Here is a 25,482-nt window from a genome sequence, read left to right on the forward strand (position 1 = left end):
AGATTGGCAGATCTCAAAAAAGTGCAGTTAAACAATAGAAAAGAAAACTCTAAGCAACAAGACCAAAACACACATTTAGGGCTTTCTACCTCTAACAACAGCATAGCTAATACACCCCAGGATTACATTAACAGTGTGAAATCATTCCCATCCCGGAGCCCTTCACAAGGAGACGAAGAAGACTCAGCCCTGATTCTGACCCAGGACAACCTGAAAAGCTCTGATCCTGACCTATCAGCCATCAGTGATCAGGAGTCAGGTGTGGAAGATTTGAACTGCAGGTCCCCAAGCGGTGGTTGCCTGCCTAGTGAAGATAGTGGCAAAGATTCAGATGAAGCGGTGTTTCTCACAGTCTGAAATGACATCTGTTCATCAGATGAAGAATAGGGACTGTCCTTGAACATTTTTAAAAAAAAATTCCAAAGAAAAGGAGCTGTGCAATTGTGTATGTAAAGGTCCAGGCAGAACAAGCACTTAATAGCTGTAATAAGACACAATGTTAAAGAAAGGTAATCTCTGCTATTATGAACATTTATTTAAGCCCCTTGTGGTTGCTTCTTTTAACCTTATCAGAGCCATACAGAATTATTCATTTATTTTTGCTTTCCAAATGTTATTTTTATATTTCCATAATTATGCGTACTGTACATAACTGTGTTTTTGTTGAGTATTTTTGCCTTGAAGGTAGCTGTGTACATTGTGGAAATATTGGGTTTGTTTCTTAAAATTTTCAAATTTAACAATTTTATGAAAATTTTTCTATTAAAATCCTTTTAGCAAAGTAAAAGTAGAACTGAAGGAAGCAAATGAACAGGATTACTTGGGTGCGTAAATGGGACCCTGACCCTCCAGTTGGATCTGTGTGGGTAGGTCTTTGAGTAAAACTGGAAGAATATAAAAATAAACGCACAAACATTTTGGTAAACCATGACTTTGCACTGAATGATAGGCATCAGAGTTTACTTTATTTATGATTTGTATTACCATAGCTCCTAGGAGCCCAAGTCATGGAGCAGGACGCAACTGTTCTAGGCATTATATAAACATAGAACAAGGACAGTCTCCCCCCAAGGGTCTTACAATCTAAGTAACAAATAGCTTTGTTGTTTTTCTAGCCTTTACATAGTATTATTTCTATAATCATTCCAAAACAGACCAAAAAAGGGCAATTTTTAAAGACTAGAGGTAAAATTTTCAAAAGTGCCTATGTCCCATTGACTTTCAATGAGACTTAGGGTAAAATTTCCAAAAGCACCTAAGGGCCTAAATTACTTTTTAAAATATTTCCCCAAAACTGAAGTTAAAGGGATACTTTCAGTAGACTAGGCCCAGAAATTAGATATTGCAAAAAATATTTTCTCAAATCCTAATACTGATAGAAATGTCTTGTTTTAAAATAAATTCAATGAAGACATTTTCATCTGAATGTAAACTTTCTCTTGCTGTATTTGCCAACCCAAACATGGTTGAATATTACTAGGACATAAACCCCTTATGTGAAACGGACTAGAAATAAGTAATTTATTTTCATTGAATGAAATGGAAAAAAGCAACAAAGTATGCTGTTTAAAATGATTTTTTAAAACATCTATCCATTTTAATAACTTAACATCTTATTAGTAACAAAGGTCTGGAAATATGCAATTTTAAAAAATTAAAACTCTGTTTGAAACCAGTAAAATACTAACATTTTTGATTCTCTTGTTTATACTAAATTACTTTACTTTGTCTTTTATTTTATGTGCCAGCATTTACAATTGAATAATTTAAAAATCTTCTTGAAGTCCCTTTGGGCTTGAGCTATAGTTGAACATAAAATGGTAAAAGGTGCAAGTTTGCTTTAGTTATATTTCTTGTTAATCTTTCAAGAACAGGTTTTACAGGCAGAGTTTGCCTAGTCAGATGCCATAGCTATTCCTAAATTTGTTGATTTTTAATATATTTCTAGTAATCTGGTCCACTTTTGTAGGAAAGTTTTCATTCGGATAAGCAGCTTTGTGTGTAAAAAGACCGGCTAGCCCCCAGCCTCATAGGAGAGCTGCCATAATTGGACAAAAGCATAACTTGCTCTTATTTTAGCATTAAACTGAATGACCAGATCCTCAACTTGAATAAATCCTTGTAGCTCAATTGAAGTAAATGGAGCTATGTCAATTTATACTGTGCTGAGACTCTGGCCCTATATATATTTTAAAATGTTTATGCATTTTTAATAAATGAAAGTCCTGATTTTAATTGTACTTTGAAAAAGTGTATTTCACATTTTGAACATAAACTTTACAGCCTATGATGTTAAAGGAGATCTTGAATGAGTTTTCTTGAAGAAATATACACACAACAAGAACAACGATGCAAATACCTACACAACGAGAACAAGTGATGCAAATACATTTAAAATACAAAAGAATAGTAGTTTTCAGAGATTCTGGCAATATCGTTGCACATTAAAATGTAACATTGCAGATTATGGTGTTACTCTGGGTGGTTAGACATATCTAGAAATAGATGCAAAACTTAAGTATGTTATATATGCAAAATGGAAGCACCAGCTTCATGTTGCTTGTGAAATTATTGTAATGATCTTTATAAGTAAAATATGACTGTTTTAGACACCCATCTTTATAGAGCAGTTCCCATTTGTATACCTTACAGTGCCTGGAACTTTGGTTTAGTCATTTTCATTGTAAATGTGTGTGTTGTAGCATTATACCAGCCTGATGAAAAATACTTTAAAAAAATAAACTGCAACTGTTGCATGTTGTTGAGTCACATTAGTGCATTAAAGAGAGGCTTGCTCACACAGCTTTGTAACATAAGGCTTAGGAAATTCAAGAGGCATATCAATTGGAATGAGAGATTCCCCCCCCCCCATGTTCTCCTACATCAGATAGTCATTATCTCCATTTTTGCGGAAGACAGACGTGGCCACTATTATGAAATCCTGTTTTAGTCCCCCTATAACTGTTGCATGACTACTCTGTAATTTGAGACACAACACAATGAGTATGATGGGAGGAAGAAATAAATTAAAATAACCATGTAATATAGGTTAACTGTTTATTGTGGCAGATGGTTCCAACAGTGAAATCCTGTTAAAATCAATAACCTCGTTCCCATTGAGTTTATTGGAGCCATGATTTCACCCATCTTTAATTTAATAATAAAAAAAATCCCTAAAAGCTGGTATCATTGGTTGTCTAACTTTTTTCCAAGCAGGATATGGAGTGGGAATTTGAAGGGGTGGGGTGGTAATTTCACAAATTAATTCATTTCTACACACAGAGGACGCATGGATGAAAGCATGGAGATGGCATGGGAGAAGCAAATAAAAAGAGGAATGATTGGGCATTAGTTGTGGAGCACACAATATAGTAAAAAACAAGACAGTTGGGAAAGGCTTTAAAGGTGAGGCGAAGAAATTTGAACGAGATGGCTCAAAACCAGAGGCAGGCAATGAAGGTTTTTAAAATAATCAAGGAGAGGAATTATGTGGTCAGAGCCATCAGCAAGAAAAAGAATGCTAGAAGCCATATTTTCAGTGGATGGGGCGAGAAGGTAGAAAGCAATGCTGGTTTGTGAGGCTGGAGATGAAGGTGCACTAGTACAGATGGGCAATGTGTCAAGAGACATGCACACACGTCAGTTTCATAATGAGAAGGCAGGATTTAGAGACTGTGTGGTACAAAGCACAGGGAGTTGAAAAAAAAAACCCAATTACAGGCCTACATGACGAGGAAGAATGTGGTGCCAGCAGCGATTAGAGGCTTTGTCTTCACTCAAGAAGTAACATGGGCTCTAATTTGGCTGATGCCCTTAACCTGGCTCCTGTGCACAAAACCCTCAGCCAAGCATAATATTGATTTACATCAGAGCAAGCTGGCTTGTCCTAGGGTACAGGCTAAAGCCTTTGTGCTATTTACACGTTGGTTAGTAACCTGCCAGTTTGCAGGGAATATGCAGGCCAAACCCCTCAAGCGCTTATAGCCCTGCACTGCCTTCCCACAATTCACTGGGAAAGAATCATAGCGACTTGGCTTACTGCAGCACTAAGAACTATGGGCTGTGTGATTAATTCCAAACCTGTTTATAATATGGTTATGCAACTGACCCAGCTAGTAACTTACAATCTGCTTATATTTAGTAAAGTCTGTTGCTCATAGTGCTGGTGGATAGAGTTGAAATTTGATAGTTATCAACCTGACTTTAAAATAAAAGAATGTGAAACAGATTGGGAAGTATATGGCAGATGTTAAAATGGGCCCTTTCAGGAGAGTGTAATCCCAGTGCGAGATCTTGTCAGCCAGGTATAGTTGTATATGAGACATTCCCAAAGGAACATATTTGACTTCGCTGCTTTATACTGCAGGTGGAAGAAATCTTTTCAATATATGAAATGTTACAACCCCTACACAGAGAATTCAGCTCTGCATTTCGGCTGTCAGTTGATCCAAAGGAGAAGGATAGAGATTTACATTAAATACAAAAGATTTTACTGCCGAGATAGAAGTTAATATAAGCTAGTTACCATTAAACTGCAAACAGAAATTAAATCAGTTACTGCAGTACAGAAGTAATCAACTAAAGTAGAAGAATAGTGATGACAAATTAGGTCCTCTGTTCCTATTTTGAAAATTACTGAACTGCATATTTACTGAATATCACCATTTTTCACTTGGTATAACACATCTGTATGCACTTTGTCACGAAGTGTGAGGCTATACAGTGCAGGCTGTCAGGCATTAGTCTGTCTCTCTTCTCTAATAGTACGTATTTCCTAAAGTTTCATTAGGCCTAGAACATGCAATATTATAGAAAACAGACTTTCTATAGGCCCACAAGCAGCCTCCATGCTCCAGCACTCTCAACGGGACAGCTATTTCAAAGTGGAGTTGCAGTAAATCTACTTAATGTACATGCACTACAAGGGAAAGGAAGAGGGAAATTGTGAGCTACTTATTGTTTTGAAAACCACACCTACATACTTTCATTAATCAGTGTGCAGAACATACTGTAAGGGCTACAAAGGAACTTAATATTTGGTTCAGGTGAAAAAAAAAAAAAAAAAAAAAAAGGTCAGCCTGAAACAAAAATGTTTTGAAATTACTGGCAAACTAATATAAAAAAAAGTAGTGTCAAACCAAAACATTTAAGTTTAGATTGAGGGTTTTTAAAAATAAAATTGAGGAAAATTCCAAAATATTTTTCTTAAACAAAAGTTGAACCATTTAACTTTCAGAAATGCTGAAGTAAACTGTTTCAACACTTCTGATGGGTGCCCCTTCCCAACTGAAATCAATTCAAATTCACCAACTGTTTTAGTGGACCAAATCTGCATCTTTCAGCAAAAAAAATATTTGAGGCAAAACTTCTCCCAGCTGTACATTTTTAATGTTCAAATGTTTTTTGAGGATTAAAATGTGTAAGTCATCTTTCAGGGTAATGCTTTAAGTGGTACAAGGAATATAATAATCATATAGTCTCTTATTTGCCCAGTGCTTCTCATCCTGTAAGAGCTCTATCTGGTTTACAAACTGAAACTATGCCCAGAGATTACTTTGCCCACCACCATATTCAGCAGCTGTTTAAAACAGCACACCACGGTACAGAGGACAGAGAATAAGTTTTTCTAAATAAAACTGCCGGGCAACTATACGAATTTAAAAAGCACCCATCGACGTAATTTAAGTAAAAAGAATATTACCCCATTTGAAATTTGGGTAGCATATATGGTTTAACATTCCTACACTTGTAAGAAGTGCTAATGGATCTTTAATGACTACGAAGAGTCAGATTTAAGTTTTACCTCAAGCCCCCCCCCCAAAAAAGAGCATTTCCAGGAACACAGTGGCTATATTAACACAATGCTGGGAGCATTCAATTCAGGACTGACTTAGAGGTTAGAGTGACACCTACTGGTATGAAACCTTTAGTACTGACCTGGTCTGACCCTGTTTAGCTTGTCAGATTTGACGGAATTAAGTAGTGTAGCTGTAGACTCAAGATCATGAAAAAAATTCTCTCTTTTCAGAAAGAGTCTAATGTTTTTCCACCCTGCTTCTCTTCACCTTGTCAGAAGAGGTGTGCGGGAGAGAGAGAACAAGATCAAGATTCCTGAAGAAAGTTACAACTATGATAGAAATAAAACAGAGAATTGCAGTAACGTAATCTATCCCAAAATTCAGGATGTAGCAAATGTATCTATTTCTCTAGAATCTGTATTTTTACTTCATGACTCAATTAATTGGTAAGATAGACCAGAAAAAAAGAATATTGTACCTTGGGCTCAGTTTTTCACCTGTAGAACATTATGTGGCCTTTGTAATTTTCCTGTTCATGCATTTTAAATATATATCCCCTCCCCTCAAAGGGAGAGCACTTGACAGACAGGTCTCATGATCAAAGGACAAAGATCTAGAAATCACCAGATAAGAGTTCTATTCATGGCCCTTAACATGATTCTCTGCACAGCCACTGAAAAATCAGTTTCCTTGTATAGTAAATCCAGGTAATTACTACCTCAGAAGGGACTTGAGAATTAAATTAATGCTTATAAAGTGCTTTGTGTTTCTCAGATGAAAGACACTAAACACCACCAAAACTATGTAAAGAGGTGGCCTGACTTTTTTTTTTTTTTTTTTTTTTAATGTTGTGCAACAACAAATTCCTTTGGTTTTGCTTAAAATGAAAGGTGATGTCTGGCTGACAGCTCTGTAGCTAGTTAGTGATGGGTGCCTTGTCACTTCAGAATGAAGAGTCCATTTGTACTTTTAGTATAATAGATATATCAGCAGTCTGTAAACATACTATTTTTCCAAAGCATCTGTTCCTTAAACTGACTCTACTTATCCAACAAGATGCAGGCAACGTTTAGTTTGATATTATTTGAAATAAAAATAAACTGGCATTGAACATTTTTGGCATCAAGGAAGGGAAGTCTGATATTTCACGGACAATTATAAAAAGCACTACCAATCTCCTCCCCACAAAGTTCACTATCCTCAAGAGTCTTCATAAAATAACCCAAGCAAATGTTTTAAATTCAAAATACAAAAGATATGAATTATGTTTTATAAAATGTACAAAGCTAGCCAAAGTTACATGTTTAGATATTTAATCTCTAAAGAATGGCAGGATAGCAGTAGGAACTTAAATATGGTAAGGACTATCAACAATAAATACAAGAAATATTAGTGCAAAGATTGCAATAGAAGGATTTCTTGAATAAAATGAGAATATAAAGAATCATTCTAATTTGTACAAAACAGTCCCAGCACTGTATACAATCTGTTCTATAAATACAACCATTTACGATGAAATGCTTATTTGCAAATAGGTGTTAGAAAATGTGCTTTGTTGGGTTTGTTCACTCTTCTCTTGGCAGGTCTAGTTTGCAGGATAGTCTATGAAGACAAAAGTTTCTGTAATTAGACAGCTTAGCCCTAAAAAGCTATTTTGCAGCTCCTTCCCGCCCCCCAGTTACAGATACGTATTTCAGAAAGTAGATGTTCTCCCCAACCCACACTTTTTGAAGATACCAATTATTTCCTTCCTTTGTATAGAAACAGACAAACAAGGAATTTTGACTTGAAGTTGGTCTACATCCAGAAATGTTATGGGAAATACCAATAATTTTAACACGACGGTTTGCAGTTAGTAAATATAGAGTAAGTGCTATGAAGGTAATGCAAAGTGTGTGGGAATTTGTCTTCATGTAGCAGTTTACCTATAATGGAGCATGAAATTGGCTGTGCATTGTTATTGCCTGTTGAAGTTTCTCCTCTTTGGCTCTTCTACAGTGGCAAATCTAAAACACAAACAAAGTGGACCAGTTAGCTCTGAAAAGAATAACCTGCTGTGTTTTATTTTTGTATTTTACACACCCAATCCCTATTTCTTTTTTAGTTCAAAAGTTGCCTATTTCATGGAATCTTAAAAGAGAGACTGACCTGGGGACCACTTCCCCACCAGCAATTCCACCAAAATTCACTCATATTTGCAAGAACATTCCTGAAGCAGTTGCTTATGTAGAAAAGTAATTAGGAAAATATTTACAGTATCATTAGATGCCTTTACTATGATTTATCTTTCGTAAACAAGGACAGAGACGAAGAGCATGTGCAGTGATCATGAACCATATTTTAAGACTATCAATTTTAATTATTCTCTATTATTTCATCCTTAAAGGGTTAAGGAAATTTAAAAGTGATGAGGTTGAGACTCTTAACATAGCAGATTATTCTACAGATCCAGTCTCTTCCTTCCCCCTCTTAAAACTGCCCAACTGGTTTTCTTCCTTATTTCTGTGCAAGAATAGAAGGACAATACTATATGTGGGAGAAATCACAGAAATGTAGTACTGGAAGGGACCTAAATAGGTCAACTAGTCCAGTCCCCTGCACTGAGTCAGGACTAAGTATTACCTGAATCACTCAAAATGTACACTCAAAGATACATTTCATTGCTCTTGCTCAAAAAATGGGATGGAAGACTACATTTCAGCACTCATACACATTTCTGTCCACCTTGTAACAATGATATTATGTCTCTGACAAAAAAATCAGTGCACACTCTCCCTTTTACAGTTTAGCACACAAAAAAATATACATAGAGCAAAGAAAGTTACGGGGTCACTGCTATGTGAGTGTGGCAAAACCACAAGAGATGTAAGTCTCTGTCACAAAGCACCTTCTAAGATTAGGGGAACTGGGCATAATAAAAAGGGAGTATATAGAAGGCACATACAAGAATAACCTAGAGTCCAAGGACGTGAGAATGAATTTACAAGACTACAAACCATTTCTAAGGTTACGGACAACCTATATAAGAAGATATGTTGCCATCTTGGAAGAATCAGAATAAATTAGTTAAGACTTTAAGAAGTGTGCAGCAGGTCACAGAATCCAGCATTCTGAATCACAGAACTGCTCCACTCTTAAAAGTGATAACTCAAGTACTGGTTTCATACACACCACTTGTACAATTCATTTCAGCTTGAGAGTATATTACATACTGTTCTCTTTTCCATGAAGCTACTAAGAAAGTCATCTATTTCCATTTTTCCTTCCAAGAAATCTTCTGCAATAGTGTCAGACTCCTCTTCGGCTTCATGAGCAGCTACTTTCAGTCTGGCCTGCAAAGCACTGGGACTGCAACTCTGAGGAAAAAAAGTTTCCTGCTAATCTTAAATAATCATAGAAAACCACGTTTATACACCAGACCCTCGCTAGAACGCAGGATTTGGGATCCATGCCAAGTACTGTGTTATAGCGGGGACCACGTTAAAATGAAATTACCGTATACAGTAAATGTCACATCCATAAAGTAAAGAAAACCTTAGAAAATAATCTCCTACTTGAAGGAAACAATAAACGAGAAAAAAAGTGTTGCTTTATTAGAGATTTAAAGTAGACATTACAATAAACTAGTCTAGTTTTTCTTAAAAGAGTCGGTGAGATGCTTTCGCTTCTTGCTGCTGTGCTGCTTCTGCTTAGCAAACTGCAAAAGACTACGTAGCTGTATAATTTTTTTGGCTCAACGTCTTGCGTCTCAAACCATCTCAAAGCAGTCTCTAACCCAGCTACAGTCGCAGCGGATGTTGGAATGATGTCCACTTCATCTTCCTCTTCTTCCACCGCGAAGGCCAATTCTTCAGCTTCTGGAATGTTGTTTGGTTGTACCGCCTGAAGAATTTGGTCATCCATTAGACTTTCAGCAACGGGACAAAATTCTTCTGCTTCATTGTTGCCTCATCCAGGACTCAATATTTTGTGGCAGAACAGTTACCCCGAGCCCAGACAGTTGCTGGCACAGCTCCTGCATCCACTCCATGTCTGTTCTTCCAACTTCCTCCTCTGTAAATCCTTCGAAGTCGAATTCCTCGTCAGACTGTCATCTGCTTTCTTCATTTTCTTCCAGGAGCAGGTGGCCAAACGACACTCTCAGTCCCACCATCCAACAGCGGTTTATCGTTTCAGCACATAATAAATTCCAGGAATCGCTGCCAATGTAAAAGAAGTCTTTTATAGTCAACTTCTTCAGGAAATCGGTGACAGACAACTTGCTTTCTATCATTTGTCGTACCAAGTTCCGTCGCTAGTGCTGCTTAAAAATGGCGATAACACCTTGATCAAGTGGCTAGATTTTGGAAGTCGTGTTTTCAGGTAAGTATTGAACCCGTATTTTACGGTCATGGGTTCTGAGTCTTTCGGCTGGAGGATGCGCTGGACAGTTGTCTAGCAAAAGAACTGCCTTTTCTTCTAAGCGTTTTGCCCGCAAATGCTTTTGCGTAGAAGGGACAAATTCGGTGAAGAAACATTGTTCAAAAATCTCTCCTCATCCAGGAATTTTTGGAGTTCTTGTAAGAAAATGGCAGGCAATTCACATTTACGTGATGAAAGCACCAAGGCATGCGAGACTTTCCAATGCACAATGGTTTTAATTTATGGTTGCCTGTTGCATTCACACAAAACAATAAAGTAAGGTGATCTTTTGCCTGTTTATATCCTTCTTTCTTATATTCATCTTTTCTGACAGCCAGGGTTTTATCAGCCAACATTTTATAATAAATTTCTGTTTCGTCTGCATTGTAAACCTGTTCCTCTGAATAACCCTCTGCCTGTAAAATTTCCCTCAGCTTCGCAGGGTATGATTGTGCGTCGTCGTCGTCAGCAGAGTGTTTCTCTCCCAGAACTGCAATCTGAGAGATTGTGGGTCTTTTCTGAAATCACCACAGCCAACCCGAACTTGCCTTAAAATTGCTGAATTCGCCATTAAGTTCCCGGTCAAATTTTTCCACTTGCATGGCTATAAGCGGACCAGAGATTGGAATGCCTTTCTGCTGTTCTTGCACAAACCATGGGTACACCACAGAATCAAGATTGGCATCATTCGCTAAATGGGCTCGTTTTCTTTGAAGGCCATGCTCTTCATCCAGGTTATGAATGTAAGTTCCGAATGTTATGAATGTAAGTCAGTATTCTTTAGCCATCCACAAAAGATGAACTCGTTGATGCCAATATCGCGACTAATCTTTGCCTGGGTTTTGCAATTTTTAAGTTGTTCGATAGCTTCCAATTTCTCCTGCACCGAGTAAGCCTTCCTTTTGCCCGACATTTTTGACATCTTCCTAAAGATAAATACAGTACTGTACCTGTAAATTTTTGTTACATTACATTGGTATGGCGTTCTATGCCTACAGCAATCGAATTAGGGCTTGTCTACACTACCGCACGGGGTCGATCTAAGATACGCAACTTCAGCTACGTGACTAGCTGATGCTCTCCCATCGACTGCGCTTGTGCTCCTCGTTCTGATGGCATACTAGAGTCGACAGGAGAGAGCTCAGCGGTCGATTTAATAAGGTGAAAAAAAATTGTACTGTACTTAAATTTGGGATCCATGACCGCAACCGCGTTATATCCGAATTTCCGTTATACAGATGCGCGTTCTAGCGAGGGTCCGGTGTATTACACAAGGTAGATAAAGGAATGCATGAAAACAGCTTAATGGGTGTGGGAGAGAACATTACTGTAGTATCTTAAAATTAAGACTGCTAAGCAACTTAGAAATTTGCCACCTACAGGAATCAGTGAATGTTTAAATTGATTAAAAAAAAAATCTAGACGGGAACACAGAATGAAGACAACACTTGGAAGAGTAGCTGATTTGGGCTGACTTACCCTTACACCTGGGCAGAGCTCCACTGATTTCAGTGATGCTGTGTGTGGTTGTTAAAGCCCACCCTCACAGATCTGACTGCAGGGTCCCCAAGGCCTTTGAGATCACTGTTTCTAGAAGTCATTATTAAAAGATGCTCTAAAGCAAAATATAGAAAGTAATCAATAGGCTTCACACTTGAAGTTCACACCAGAAATGTAAGGACTGGTCACAAACCTGAGTAAGTGGAGCCAGGTGAAAGTACAAAATCTTTATAATCATGGCTTTCAGATACCTTTGGAATACAACTGACTGAACAATTTAGTTTACTTTTTCTAGGAGGAATCCTGTTCAAAAAAGTTTATTCTCCTAGTCCCAACAACATGCTTGTATCTGTAAATTGGTATCTACGTGAAACAAAGAACTGAATGCATCAAGACAAAGGGAAATTTAAGCTGAACATACTGGTATTTTTCCTTAAGAAACACCAATTTGACAAAGAGGAAAAGTTTTATGGCAGCTCAAAACCAACTTTTAAGCTAACCAATTCCATTCACCTTTTCTTTATCCAGCTAGGCTCAAAGTCAATTACACTGGCCTCATCTCTTTTTTTGTAACACACTTTAGCTTTGAAAATAGTCAAGTCTTGTTAAACTGCGATACTGATATTACGTGAGAATGGTTCACTTATAGTTGGTACTTTTATACATATTATGCGGAGAACTAAGCTGGACTTCAGCCCTGGTGTTCCTTCTCCTGAAGTAAGTTTATAGTGTCTGGCCTAGAACTCTTAACCAGGTTTTAACTGTGTTCTTGATTTTATTACCTCGTCTGTTACAACTCCTCCCATCATAACAAAGAGTTTGATTAAGTCATCCTGCTAACTGGTTTAGTTAATAGATTTTTTTGGGGGGGGGGGTGTCAATCTCTCTCCCCAATACCTGCCTTTGACCAAATTTGTCAGGAACAATTCTAATGGCACTATCACTCAGCATCTGACAGATTTTTTGCTACTGTACCACTGAATGTGAAATAGGATTTGGTTGTACTACTACCGTCTGTTTTGTTTTTAAGCTAACTTTACACCTAAGAATTGACTGTCGCAGAAATATTACATAGCTCCACTTTACTCAAATCATGGGAGCCATGCAGACTCACATAAAAGCAGAATCTGGCCAGAATAACATTCTTTACAATTTTTATTATACTTTTGTCCATAGTTTGCAGTATGTTATTCAAAAGTCAACATGAAATTAAAAAAAAAAAAGTTATACCTCACTAAGCTCATGCTGTCTTTGCATCTTCTTTTCAAAGGTGGCTTTCATCTGAGTAAGATGTTCATACTAGGGGGGGAGAAAATATTTCTTAAATACAAAGAACATTTCAGCTATTTCTTTTCCAGAAAATTTATTTTCATTCACTTACTTTATCAAGCACTGTTTGCCTTTTTGCCTCTAGACTGGGTTCCAACAGTAAATTTTTTTCTGTAAAATAAATAAGCTGTTTAATTTTAAGAGACTATGGTTCTGAAAACACACCCATAGTTATGAATATGTTGAAGTCTTACTTGCTAACTCTTCAATGCTTTTCACTAAGTCATCTTTATCCACTATGATTTGCTTCAGCTGGGGCAGATTCACAAACTGTTCCAGCAAAATATCCTCTTGCTCATTCATATCTGTCAGCTGTGGTATACTGGATTTAAAAAAAAAAAGGATATACAGCAAAAAGGCCAATCAAAAATGAAAGCTAGCAACTTATTTGGGATTTCTTTTCCTCCAGCAAAGAAGCCATGTTGTTTTATCTTTTCTTACACTGGACTCTACCATCTGCAGTGGACAGGCTTTGACAGGTGGTATATTGGGGCATGGCTACACTGGAAACTTCGGGAGCACTCCCACAATTGCGCTTTGAAGTGCGAGTGTGGTTGCGTGTGAGCACTGGGAGAGAGCTCTCCCAGCGCTCCTGGTAATTCACCTCCACGAGGGGATTAGCTCAGAGCCTGTTTACACTAGCGCTTTAAAGTGCTCTAACTTGCTGCACTCGGGAGGGTGATTTTTCACACCCCCGAGCCAGCAAGTTAGAGTGCTATAAAATATAAGTGTAGCCAAGCCCTTAGTGTCTTTAGTTTCAATCTTTACTTCCTTAATGTGCTCCTGAATGTGTTATCTATTTCTGATTCAACACAATTTGAGAAATTAGACTAGAAACATCACATTGTTGGCAAATTCTGAAGCGCTATGGAAAAGCTTAGAAGATGATACATTGAGTCCACATTTCTCTTTAGTCATCTTGGAAGGCTCAGACTTGCTGGTAATGTTTCTTTAAAAAAAAAAAAGAAAAGAAACCAAAACCCCTTTGCTATATATTAAACATATGCTACTAGTGCTTACAAGCCTCATATCTAAACTGCTTGTTGATACACCCTTAAGGAATTCTCTGTTTCCAGAGACACTAAGAAACTGTTGTTCATCCTGCCAAACCTGGAAATGTATAGGAAAGGTCAACTGATTTGCATTCTACAAGAAAGAGTTTTTGGTTTAGTCAACTATTAAGAGTAGGACATCAGAGTGTGAGCAAATCCATTGTCTCAGACTAATTTTAACTGAAGAATGTATTTCTTTCAGACAGATATATCTGGCTTCAGAGGCTGTTTCAAAAGCCTGAAGGAAATTCTCCAGTGAAGGCTACTTGTTAATGCCTTGCCACAGCTTAAAAAAACAAAATCAGCCAAGTGGCAGTATGGATAAATGTTTATTGTAAGAGCAAGTATTTACAACATAAGTTATAAATATTCACAAAAGTGGAAGTCTTTTTTATGGGCGATTGCCCTAAATACAGTATATGCCTTCCTGCCTTTTTTGTGACTCTTTCATTTTCCAGATGTTACACTCATTGGGTGCCTGGTGATGCACAGGAAAACAGTTTGAAGGACACAGCAAGAGACTCTTTTATAGCTTGTCAGAGTAATGTAAGACAGCATTACCTATAGTTCCCAATATATTTTCCTATTAAAAACCCTGAGCAAGAAAAAAACCTGAGTTAATAAAAGATGTCTAGCAACCTACAGAAACTAAGGAAGTCATGGTAAATATGAGTACTCTTTTCTCCTAATGAAACTTTTTGGTGGCTATCTAGCAACAAGAAAAAAAAAATCTTTTTCCAGTTCAAGCAGTAATTGTCATATGCATTACCACAAAGTAAACACTTTTCTCTCCAAGATCTTACCTTAATTCTGAGAGCTCTGGAAAAGCATCAGGAACATCAGGCATCTTGTAACTGAAGCCATTCTGGCCCACCTGAATTGAAGTTTAAAAGCATTATTTAAACTTTGAATAGTAATTTCTTTCTTTTGCTTCTAATCTCATCTAAAAAGCCCTTGCCATGGCAAGAATGGTTGCCTCTGCACACATCTGCCCTGAGAAGGATTTGTATTCAAATGTCTGGACTAGCTCTGAGGGATGTAGGTGTAGACTGCTTAAGTGATAAATCTCACTACACATACAAACCTGTAATAGTGCTTCTGTTGTTGGAACAGGTAATGGCAGGTCTGTGATCAAGCCATAGGATGGAGCAGCGGGTTTGTCTGTAGTGTAACCTGATTCAGCAACTGGCACAGAGGCTATAGATCTATTTGTTTCTTGTGGTGGGTATGGAGGAAGAAACGGAAAACCCTGAGGAGTATAATGAGGCATTCCAGCTGGTTTACTGTAAAGACTAAAAAAAATTTAACATCAGCAACTAATTGTTTACTCTTCATTTATGATATTTTAAAAATACATCTGAAATTACTAGCGCACATGCAAGGTACATGGTTGTTGAGCTTTTGAAGTAGTACACAAGTATTTATTATCTTAAAAGTAATAATAAAAATGAGAATAAAAAAATAATTCTGAGAGAGATACTTTACCATATGTTGCTATTTATACAATATTTAGAAAGTTTTTCATAATGCAGTAAGCTCAATTGTCTCAGTTATATGCTCTCAGATTTGATATAGAGCCAATTGCAAATGTAAACTCAAGTTTTATGCTTCTCAGAAGTTTGTGAAAACATCAGTTTAAACCTGGTTTCCACTAAGAAGCCCTTAAAATAAATGAGTTGCAATGTCTATTAGGGTTTATTCACCCTACAAAACTTAAGAGCATCAGTAACAGATAAAGCTTTTAAGCAGTTTCTGAAGTGATTAACTTTTTTTTAAATTCAAAATTGCATATGATATTGCTTGTCTGTGATCAATAATTTCTGAAGTATGGACAAGGCTATAGTGTCATTTGTGAATCTGTCCAATAGATAATATTTTAATCTAATTATCTATTGGACAGATTCACAAATGAATTAAAGAAAAGTTGCCTTCTGGTTTGGGAGTTTCAGATCCTGAGGTAATCAGCGGGGCACCCAGGAACAAACAACTGCTTACAGGAATCATTGCCTGAAGTGCTTGTTTTGCTAGTGGTACACATTCATTAATCTTCAGAAACATAAAAGCACTAAAGTCAAACTAACATGCTAATACAGGAAAGCCAACTATATTTATCATTTTAAAATTGACCCGAAGTGGCCAGATCCATACAAATCAATTAGCTGAATTATACATTTCCAGCCTGAAACAAAACCGTTCTTTGGACATTTTGCCTCTCCTTCAACTAATTTACATACTAATTGTTTCCAGTTTGTTCCTTGACATACTGTTACATTCATACATTTCCTAAGAAAATCTAAAGATTAATCTGGAAATTGCTTGTCCAGGTTTTGCATACACTTGAAAATGGTCTGATTTCTCAATTTTACCTTTATGTATACTTACTATGGAAATGACGTTGAGCTAGGAGCCAAAACTGGAGGATTCTTCCAAAACTCATCCAGTAAACTCTGAATAATTTTTCCAAGGTCAGAGTGCATTGTGAACTGGTAGAGAACAAAATCTATATTATATTTAGCACTCCTAAAGTATCAAAGAAGCTCACCAAAAAAAAAGTACATGAATGCAATTGTGACGTCATTGACATAAACTGTGACTGTATAGATTGTTGCAACCAAGGTCACATAGTGACATCAAATTTTGTACAAAAGAGGTTAAGTAAGGTGTCTATGACAAGGTTATGATTTGCTGGTTATGTTTATGCTACCTGTATGCATGTATCATTTTTGTATTTAAAGTTATAAGTATTGGCTTTATACTGCCTGTATTTCAAACTTGTGCTATGCTTCTGGGTGACATCCCAGACAATTTGGCATCAGCACTGCCTAGCCTGCTTGATGGCCCATTAAGGGCCATCAGCTATACAGCTGACCCATTGAGAGAAGGCAGATATACCTTGTGACTCAGCAAGGCATGCAGGGACATGCCAATGGACAGAACTCTAAAGTTTTTCCATGCCATGTGCTAGGTAGCTTGTTTTTGGAACAAAGGAAGCACAGGCTACATGGCAAGAAGACTATAAAAGGCAGCTGCATCTCCTCCATCTTGTCTTCAATCCTGTTTTTTACCTCTGGAGGAACTTTGCTACACTGAAGCTCTGAACAAAACCACTGAATGACCCATCCAAGCTGTGGATGTACTCCAGAGACTTGATTTGAACTTGCAGTTTATTCCATCACTGCTACAAGCCTGAACCAAGAACTTTGCCATTACTGTATGTAATTGATTCCATTTAACCAATTTTAACTTTCATCTATATCTCATTCTTTTATGAATAAACCTTTACATTTTAGATTCTAAAGAATTGGCAACAGTGTGATTTGTGGGTAAGGTCTGACTTATATATTGACCTGGGTCTGGGGCTTGGCCCTTTGGGATCGGGAGAACTTTTTTTTTTTTTTTTTTACTGGGGTATTGGTTTTCAGAACTATTCGTCCCCATCACGAGTGGTGACACTGGGAAACTGGAGTGTCTAAGGGAATTACTTGTATGACTTATGGTTAGCCAGTGGGGTGAGACCGAAGTCCTCTCTGTTTGGCTGGTTTGGTGTGCCTTAATAGTAAAGGAAACCCAGCCTTGGGCTGTAACTGTCCTGCTCTAAGCAATTTGTCCTGAACTGATACTTTCAGCTGTGTTCCGCCAGAGGCCGCATCATTATTCATATGATATTGTTGTATGCCTAAACATGAGTTATAACTCATGTATAATTGCATCCACATTAGAAGGTTGTATAACAGTACAGAAACAGATCATTAAAGTGGTAACTCAAAATGTGTGTAAACAAGCCCTTAGCGTTTTTAATAAGTCATTTCTTTAAGAGTTGAAGCCTCCTGAGCTGAGAGTGGGTACTGGAAATCTATGCATATCTTCCATTATCAGATATGGGCTATCTATATATGGAATTGTTTGATAGAAATAACAGAGCCAATTTTGTAGTTTTGACTATTTGAATGGCTTTTTATTTCAGATTAATGTGTTAACTTATTGAGCTTTCAGATGAGCATTAGGTCTGTTTAGTCATTTTTCTAAGTATCCAAAAATGACTGGGAATTTCCTAGAAAGAATTTTCTACTAAATGAACTGGAGTAAAACAACTCTGATATACATACATATACACACACACACACCCCGGCAGAGAAAACACAATATGTCTTTCATTTGTTATCTAGGATAGCTAACATCTTTAAGACCTGCTTAGTGTTGCATGCATCAGTAAATTGCAAAGTAATCTAATTTTAGATTACAACAATTTCACAACAAAGCAGGAAGATGTCTTTGCAAATCAGACTTAAGTCACAACACATGGTGCTATCCATATTTAAGAAACCCTACAGTAACCCTCCAAGTCACTGAAGCTTACAGCAGTGCAATAGAAGTTGTTCTGAGTGATTATTCAGAAATATTGTGGGTTTTTCTGTTTTTACACAAAGCACATATAGATTAAGTTTTCTATTCCTAGTAATTTGTTATTAGATGTACTAGAGAAGTCAGAGTGCTACATATATGAAATCTGCTATATAACCGTTAGGGTGTGACATTATGAATTATACATACATTGCTTATTAATGGACATGCCACATACACTCCTTGTTTGTCCATTAAGTGATGTCTTACTGGTGGGAAAACACTGATCACCGGTTTTTCCTGAGGAAACTGAGGAGGAAGCAAGCTGTAAACACAAAAATACTTTATTATTATTGGCATTTTTAACTGTCTATTATAAGCTTGTCTTATTAGGAATGTGTTGCATTAAGAAAAAATATCAGATTATCCTACTTCCTAACAGGAAAAACTATGGAGACAAAGTGAGGTGCACAAGAGGGATTTTTACTTCAGGTATATATTACTAAATTTGTGGAAAAAAAAAAAGAGACAGTAACATGAGTAGTGACCTCTTTGAATACGTCTTTTCTGGGATCAGATCAGTTTAAACAGCAGGAAAAAAAACTGCATCATGTCTCTTCAATAAAAGGAAGAGAATGTTAATCAGAATGTTAAATGGCACCGAGGAGGGCAACTGGACTGAGAAAAGGAGAGAGCAGATTGTACTCTCCAGTGCAGCTGAATAGGCTTAAATACCTCCATGGTGTTTTGGGATATACAAACTTTGGGCTTGCTTACAACAGGAGACACACTGCAGCAAGCCAGGGTGTGAATCTACAACTTGTATTGTGGACCCTCCAATGCACTAAAAGTTTGGTAGTGCACTTATACATACTCCTGTTTCAAACACCAGCATGTGAAAGGTTTCAGAGTAACAGCCGTGTTAGTCTGTATTTGCAAAAAGAAAAGGAGTACTTGTGGCACCTTAGAGACTAACCAATTTATTTGAGCATAAGCTTTCGTGAGCTACAGCTCACTTCAAGCATGTGAAAGTACACTATGGAACTTTCAGTGCACTGGAACAGGGTCTACACAGGACATTACCATGTGGCAAGCTAGTGTGCCACAGAGTCACACCCTGGCTTGCCATACACTAATGTCCCACATAGACAAACCCTTCGAGAGAAAAGGGCGATGCCCTGGGAACCACAGGAGAATTAGGTTCCATGACCAGGCACCAGAGAAAATGCTCTAGGCTAAAGCAGTAAAAATGTGCAACTAAAACAGCCTAGGGTGCCAGAGACCATGGCATGCAAATTCAGAGTAAACACTGTAAAAAACTTAATTTACAGTAGAAAAGATGAATGAAATAATGATCTTGTATGACTGATGTTTTAGTACAGAAAATAAAGAGAATTAAAAGGAAAGTTTCTATTAGTAATTCAATTCAAACTTTAGAAACTGCTTGCCATTTTATGTGACTTAGCTTCCTGCTGAAAAAATGTAGGCTTGCTTTAGAACTGAGCCTGAAAATATGACATGTACTTTGAGTGTTTACTAGTACAGTAAAGATATGCACATCTGTAAGTGTTTACGGGAATGGGGCCTTAAGTTTTATTATTGTTACTATTTACGAGGCAAGATTTTAAGTTCCTAAAGTTATGTTTAAGTAGATCTCACGCTACTCACACGTTAATATTAATGGTCAGGTTGTTTACGGTGAATGGCAACCTATATTCCACATCTTTCTGTATTTCGGCAATGCTATAAAGGAAAAAATTGTTAGAGTCAAATTAACAGTAGATACAGACATTACTTTGATTTATTTTTCTACTATACTTGTAAAAAATGAAAGAAAACAAATTGTTGCAATTATTTAACATCTTCACAGAATGCTGACCTAGATAAAATGAAAAAGAGAAGGACAGTTGTGAACTGTTAAGATACGTGACTGCAGGCAGCTTACATAAAGGCACGAGAAAAATCCAGGCTTCGTAAATGTAACGTCATCTCCATTTCCCCAAAACATAATTAATCCTTCTAATTGCAAAGATAATCTTCATACTCTGAACAGATTCCTGGTTGCCTTTGTTTCAGTGTGCAGCCAAGCAGGCTGAAACAACAAGACTAAGGGCTTGTCTACACAATGCAGCTTTTAACGACAAGGCAGTGTCGACACAGCCTTGTTGCTAAAAGTCAGTGTGTGTAAATGCTTTTTGTTGGTACTTTGTCGGCACTTTTGCCGACAAAATACTTCCAGCCCTGCGAGCGGTGTTAGCTTTGTGAGCAGGAGAGTGCTCCTGCCGACAAAGCCACGTTCACACTGCAACTTGTGTCAGCAAAACTTTTGTCTTTTGCGGGGAAGGGGGGCTTTTTAAAGTACCCATGAAAGACAAAAGTTTTGTCAACAACTTCGCAGTGTGTGAACTTCTTGTCCTCGTTTATGATAAATTAAATACCCACTTCACCAATTCACTGCAACTTTTCCTATTAGCCTGTCAAAAGTGCTGTTCTATGGCTTTGCCATAATAGATTAATTTTATATAGCACATTTTATCTATAGTTGAAGCGCTATATAAGAGCTACGTGAGCTAGCTATAGAAAGAGTCATTCTTGCACAATTGTGTTACAGTCTATTTTAAGAGTTATTAAAATTTAGTACAATAAACCCATAGCATGTCATTTTTGACAGATTAATAGGGAAAGTGAAATACATATCTATAAAAGACACTTTCAAACTGGAAGTCATATTTAAAACAAAATGCCTTACTTGTGTTGCTAAAAGTATCGTTTGCTAATAAAAGAAGGTTATTCATCTTTTGTTATTGCACTACCACCACTATAATGTAAATTGATTAGTCACTCTGACCTGTTTCTAAAGTTCTAAAGTTAAACTTTCTGTTTCACTTTCAGGTTCTCAGGCACAGGAACAGTGCTTCAATGTTCAGATTATAAATAATGTAGAAATGTTTAAAGACAAAACAGTCATTCCTGTAGCAACTTCACAGATATTAACAGAAAAGTCTGAAATTTTGGGGAAAAACAATCACACGCTCCAAGATCTTCCTTTAGGGGACAGAGCAGTGATACTCATTGAAGGGCCACTACTTTAATGAAGTGGAATCTCATCGTGAAATAAGTAATTGTAAAAGATGTTCTGAAATTGTGTTTGACACTTGACTATTGCAACATTCTCATTGTTGGCCTCTGAAACATACACATGGCATGCCTTTAGTCCATATAAAGTGCATCCAAAAACTCATCTTCACTGCCCATCAATTTAATTACATAACTCCCCACAATGGGTCTCCATCTACTATCACATGGAAATTAAGCTTCTCACCACCTCAAATCTTCCGTGTCAGGCTTTGCATTGTCCTCTGTTCCCTCTGCTCTGCCAGTGCTCCCAGTCTTGTCTGCCCATTTGTTAGCTTCTCTCAAAATCACCTCTATGCCTTCCTCTGCACTGTTCCCTAGGCATGATACAACCTCCCTGAACTACTCCACAAAGCTCCTGTCTTGTCCACATTTAAAGTTCCACTCTACCAAGCTGCTTACAATGAATCAAGCTGACTTGTACAAACTTGTAATGTATATATTATGCTGGCCAGGAGCTCTGCTAAAGTTAAATTTGAGATTAGTTTACTGTTTTACAGCCAATATTTCCAAGTGTTCTAAAATCCACATACTGACTCAGACTGCCTAGAAAATTTCTCTGCCTCATGGGGTATGGGGTAGGGCTAGTGGTCCAAATTTGAGCTCTTTTGCTCCAGATATAGTCTGCCTAAAAAAGTCACAGGAATCAAATTTGTACAGTTCTTATAATGAGATAATCTTTACTACTGATCAGCTAACACTTTTTGGTGCAAATTTGGAGTCAAGGGATTCCTCAGATAGCACACTCCAAATAAGGAGCTGATTTCAATATTGAAAGTGCTCTAAAACTCAGAAGCATAGTGAGTGTGTCTTGAAAACTGGTATTCCACAATCGGGTCTTGGGCAACCTTTAGCAGGAGGGGGAAGGAGAACACCCAATTAGATGAATGAGTCAGTTCACACTTCTGAGAGCGGCTGTTGTATTTATCTCCAGGTCCCAATTCATCTGAGACTGTCCAAATGAGTCAAATGGGCTACTTCACACCTCTGCAGCCCTCCTATTCCACAGAGGGTTGTACAGAGCCCCTTCCTTCTATATTAGCCCCCAAAGTGGAGTACAGAGTCTGGGACTCTGCTCCTCTCCACTCCCCCTTTGCTGCCTTACTGGTTACTATTTTCCTTCTTCCCTATGGCCCCTCCAGCTGTATCGGGGGCACTGAGTGGCTTCAGAAACGAGAAAGGCAGAGCTGGTAGCAGAGTGTCAGGCTATGTTTACAGCAACAGGAGTGTTTCTCTGGTCATCCTAATGCTATCTACACCAGGGGTTATGTTGGCTTAACTATGCTGCACAGGGGTGTGGATTGTTCATACCCCACAGTGACATAGCTGAGTCAACCTAACTGTTTAGTATAGACCTGGCCTCAGCAAGGTGTACCCAGAAGCCTCCTTCTCTGCGCCCCCACTCACACACGCCCTCACTATCTCCACTTCCTCAAAATCAAGGAAAATTCACTGCCAGAAACTTTTTTAATGCAGAATTCCTTAACTCTTTATTTTCTGGTTTTCAGAGGTTTAAGTATAACTGCACTCGATGTTCTGGAAAGGTATACGGCATTGCCAGCCATCTTTAACTCTGTGTTAATGACATTTTTGGGCAGTGAATTGTATATGATTTGCCTATTTTTATTCACATTCTCTTTCCCCTAATTTCTGTCTACTTGTCTGCCCTTAGATCATGAGCTCCTCAGAACACGGACCATCCTTATGGAGTGTTTTGGAAAAGCCTAGCTCTTAGCAGGCACAACCTTAAACAAACAATAGCAGTATCTCAACATCTGAGTAACACCACAACTCAAGCATCACAATGAAGTATCAGGATATTATATCAGGATTTAGTGGTGCTCTGCAACTACTAAACTTAACTTTGTTCCCCTCTCTTGGCTCTTGAAAGGGAGTGTGGTTTTCTTCTCCTGCCCTGCATTCCTGTCCGGCTGATGGAAGAGGAAAAAGTTCTCTCCTCTGTTTCTCATGCCAGGTTCTTGAAGGGATCACACTTTATCTGTTTAGCACTCTCTTGCACATCTTGAAAGTATGGTAATGCTTATGTGATCAGTGCAAATATGAATGCACCATGAGAACTGCACGTGGCTCTAAAGCCACAAGTTGAGCAACACTGGGTTATAGTGCTGCAAGACTTATGTTTAAGAATACACATTTCCAGTTAAATTTAACTAGGCAAACCTAGTTTTGGATTCTTATAGACCAGAAGTTTTCAACCCATGGCTCACATGTGGCCCAATTAACACCCAGCTGCGGCCTAGCTCAGCTGTGTGCAAAAGGTCACAGGCCGGATCACCAGCTGCCTCCTGGCCCTGCATGGTGGGCTCGGGGTCTGGACTGCGGGCCTCTGCCCGGCCCCGCACAGCGGTAGTGTCAGGCTATGGGCTTCCCCCCTCCCCGACTCTGCAGAGAGGCAGGGTTGGGCTGTGGGGTCCCGGCTGCCCTTCCCTCCTGCAGCAGCGGCAGGGTCAGGCTCTGGGGTCCTGCCTGCTCTTCCCCACTCCTGGCTCCGCACAGCAGCAGAATCAGGGTCTGGGGTCCTGGCTAGCTACCCCCTGGCCCTGCGCAGAAGCAGGGTCTGGGATTCCCACCCTGCGCTCTGCTCCTGGCCCCTCTCTGAGACACTTTACTTTGATTCTTGTTATACCTTTCACCACTAAACAGAAGAGCCCTTTAGTTCCAGGTACTTGTGAAGGTACTAATACATCAGAACCATGATGCCTCACACTCTTCTCTTTGATAAAAGAACAAACTGAGCGTTAAGTTTCTCACTGTAAGACTTTGTCTACAGTAGAAGGGCTTTGCCAGGATAGTTACACTAGCAAAACCCACCAGTGTGGAGGCCATTCATATCGGTACAAAAATGTCCGTACTGATGCAGCTCAAGTTCAAGAGAATAAATTATATTGGTATAAACAGATGTGCTAGTACAATTACTTCTACATTATGGCTTTCATAAGTGTCACAACTTTAGTCACTTCTGTTATGTTTTTGCATGGATATGAAAAAGGCAACAGATACTACCACCTCATCTGAATTAGCAACAACATTCAATTGGTTACTTTTTATTCCTGAAGAGCCAAAATAAAGGAGGGCACAGCTGGTCTTCTGCATCGTTAACAGAACCGCTTAAGGAATAATTGGAGGGAAGGTCCGCCCTTTACAGATGTGCAAAGGCAAGGAAGGAGATGAGATTGCCCGGCTGTCACAGCGCCTAGCACTATCTCTGATGATGATGCAGGAGAAGGAAGCCCCCGGCTTGCCTCTCGTGTCCCAGGGCTAACAGTCACAGAACGGCTCCCCACAGCCCCGGACTCGCCAGCCCCTGGCGCGGCGCCGAGTAACTCTCGGGCGGCGGCTGCCCTGAGGCTCCGCGGAGAGCGAAGCAGACGCCGGAGGGAGGAGGGGAGGCAGGTACGGCCGGGCAGCCCGGGAGGGAAATAACGGGGGCGGCTCCGGGATGACTCCCGCCCACCCCGCCGGTCACTCACGCGGAATGGGCGCTGCGCAGGGACTCGATCTGCCGCTGCTTCTGCTGCTGGAGGCTGGTGAGGGCGGGGAGCGGGGCCGCGGGGGACGAGGAGCCGCCGCCCTTGGACAGGGGGAACAGCCAGTTCATCCTCCCCGCGGCGCCCGGGCCACCCGCCGCCCCGAGGGGGAGAACGCCGCTCTGCCCGGCCGCTGGCGGTGCCGGTTTCGGTGCCCTCAGCCCTGGGCTCTGCTCGGAGACAGGAAGTATGCAGCGCGAGCCACTGTCCTCTCAGACATCAACACACGCCCCGCCTGATTCGCCACACGTCATCACCGCTCGGCGGACGCACCTATTGGGACACGGCGGCGCTGCCCCCAGAGTCGCTTGACGTGCCCCGGAACGCGGAGCGCGATTGGAGCCCGCCCGGGGTCAGGGGTCAGAATTGAAAGGTCAG

The 25,482-nt window shown here is 39.1% G+C and overlaps 2 protein-coding genes across 4 annotated transcripts in view; one reads left to right on the forward strand and one right to left on the reverse strand.

Moving 5' to 3' along the window:
* MTMR7 (myotubularin related protein 7) overlaps positions 1-3,184 on the forward strand; it is a 96,439-nt gene extending 93,255 nt beyond the window's left edge. The window contains exon 14 of the mRNA XM_048848143.2: positions 1-3,184. Coding sequence (XP_048704100.2) covers positions 1-357 — 357 coding nt within the window. The 3' untranslated portion in view covers positions 358-3,184.
* On the reverse strand, positions 3,044-25,365 carry VPS37A (VPS37A subunit of ESCRT-I). 3 transcript variants are annotated; one of them, XM_048848156.2, is made up of 12 exons: positions 25,048-25,362; positions 20,090-20,164; positions 18,632-18,746; positions 16,463-16,563; positions 15,165-15,372; positions 14,884-14,954; positions 13,223-13,350; positions 13,081-13,139; positions 12,930-12,998; positions 9,011-9,154; positions 7,724-7,804; positions 3,044-7,400 (listed from the first exon to the last, which is right to left on the reverse strand). In XM_048848156.2, the coding sequence occupies exons 1-11, from the start codon at positions 25,173-25,175 to the stop codon at positions 7,724-7,726; spliced, it is 1,179 nt and encodes a 392-aa protein (XP_048704113.1). In that variant the 5' UTR covers positions 25,176-25,362; the 3' UTR covers positions 3,044-7,400. The 3 variants fall into 3 exon arrangements, with proteins under 3 accessions (XP_048704113.1, XP_048704115.1, XP_048704116.1); XM_048848158.2 differs by lacking the exon at positions 9,011-9,154 and having other exon boundaries at positions 25,048-25,365; XM_048848159.2 differs by lacking the exon at positions 25,048-25,362 and having other exon boundaries at positions 20,092-20,164.
* Positions 25,366-25,482: the final 117 nt, after the last annotated feature.

Source organism: Caretta caretta, chromosome 4 (genome assembly GCF_965140235.1).
Source record: "Caretta caretta isolate rCarCar2 chromosome 4, rCarCar1.hap1, whole genome shotgun sequence".
NCBI classification, from domain to species: Eukaryota; Metazoa; Chordata; order Testudines; family Cheloniidae; genus Caretta; species Caretta caretta.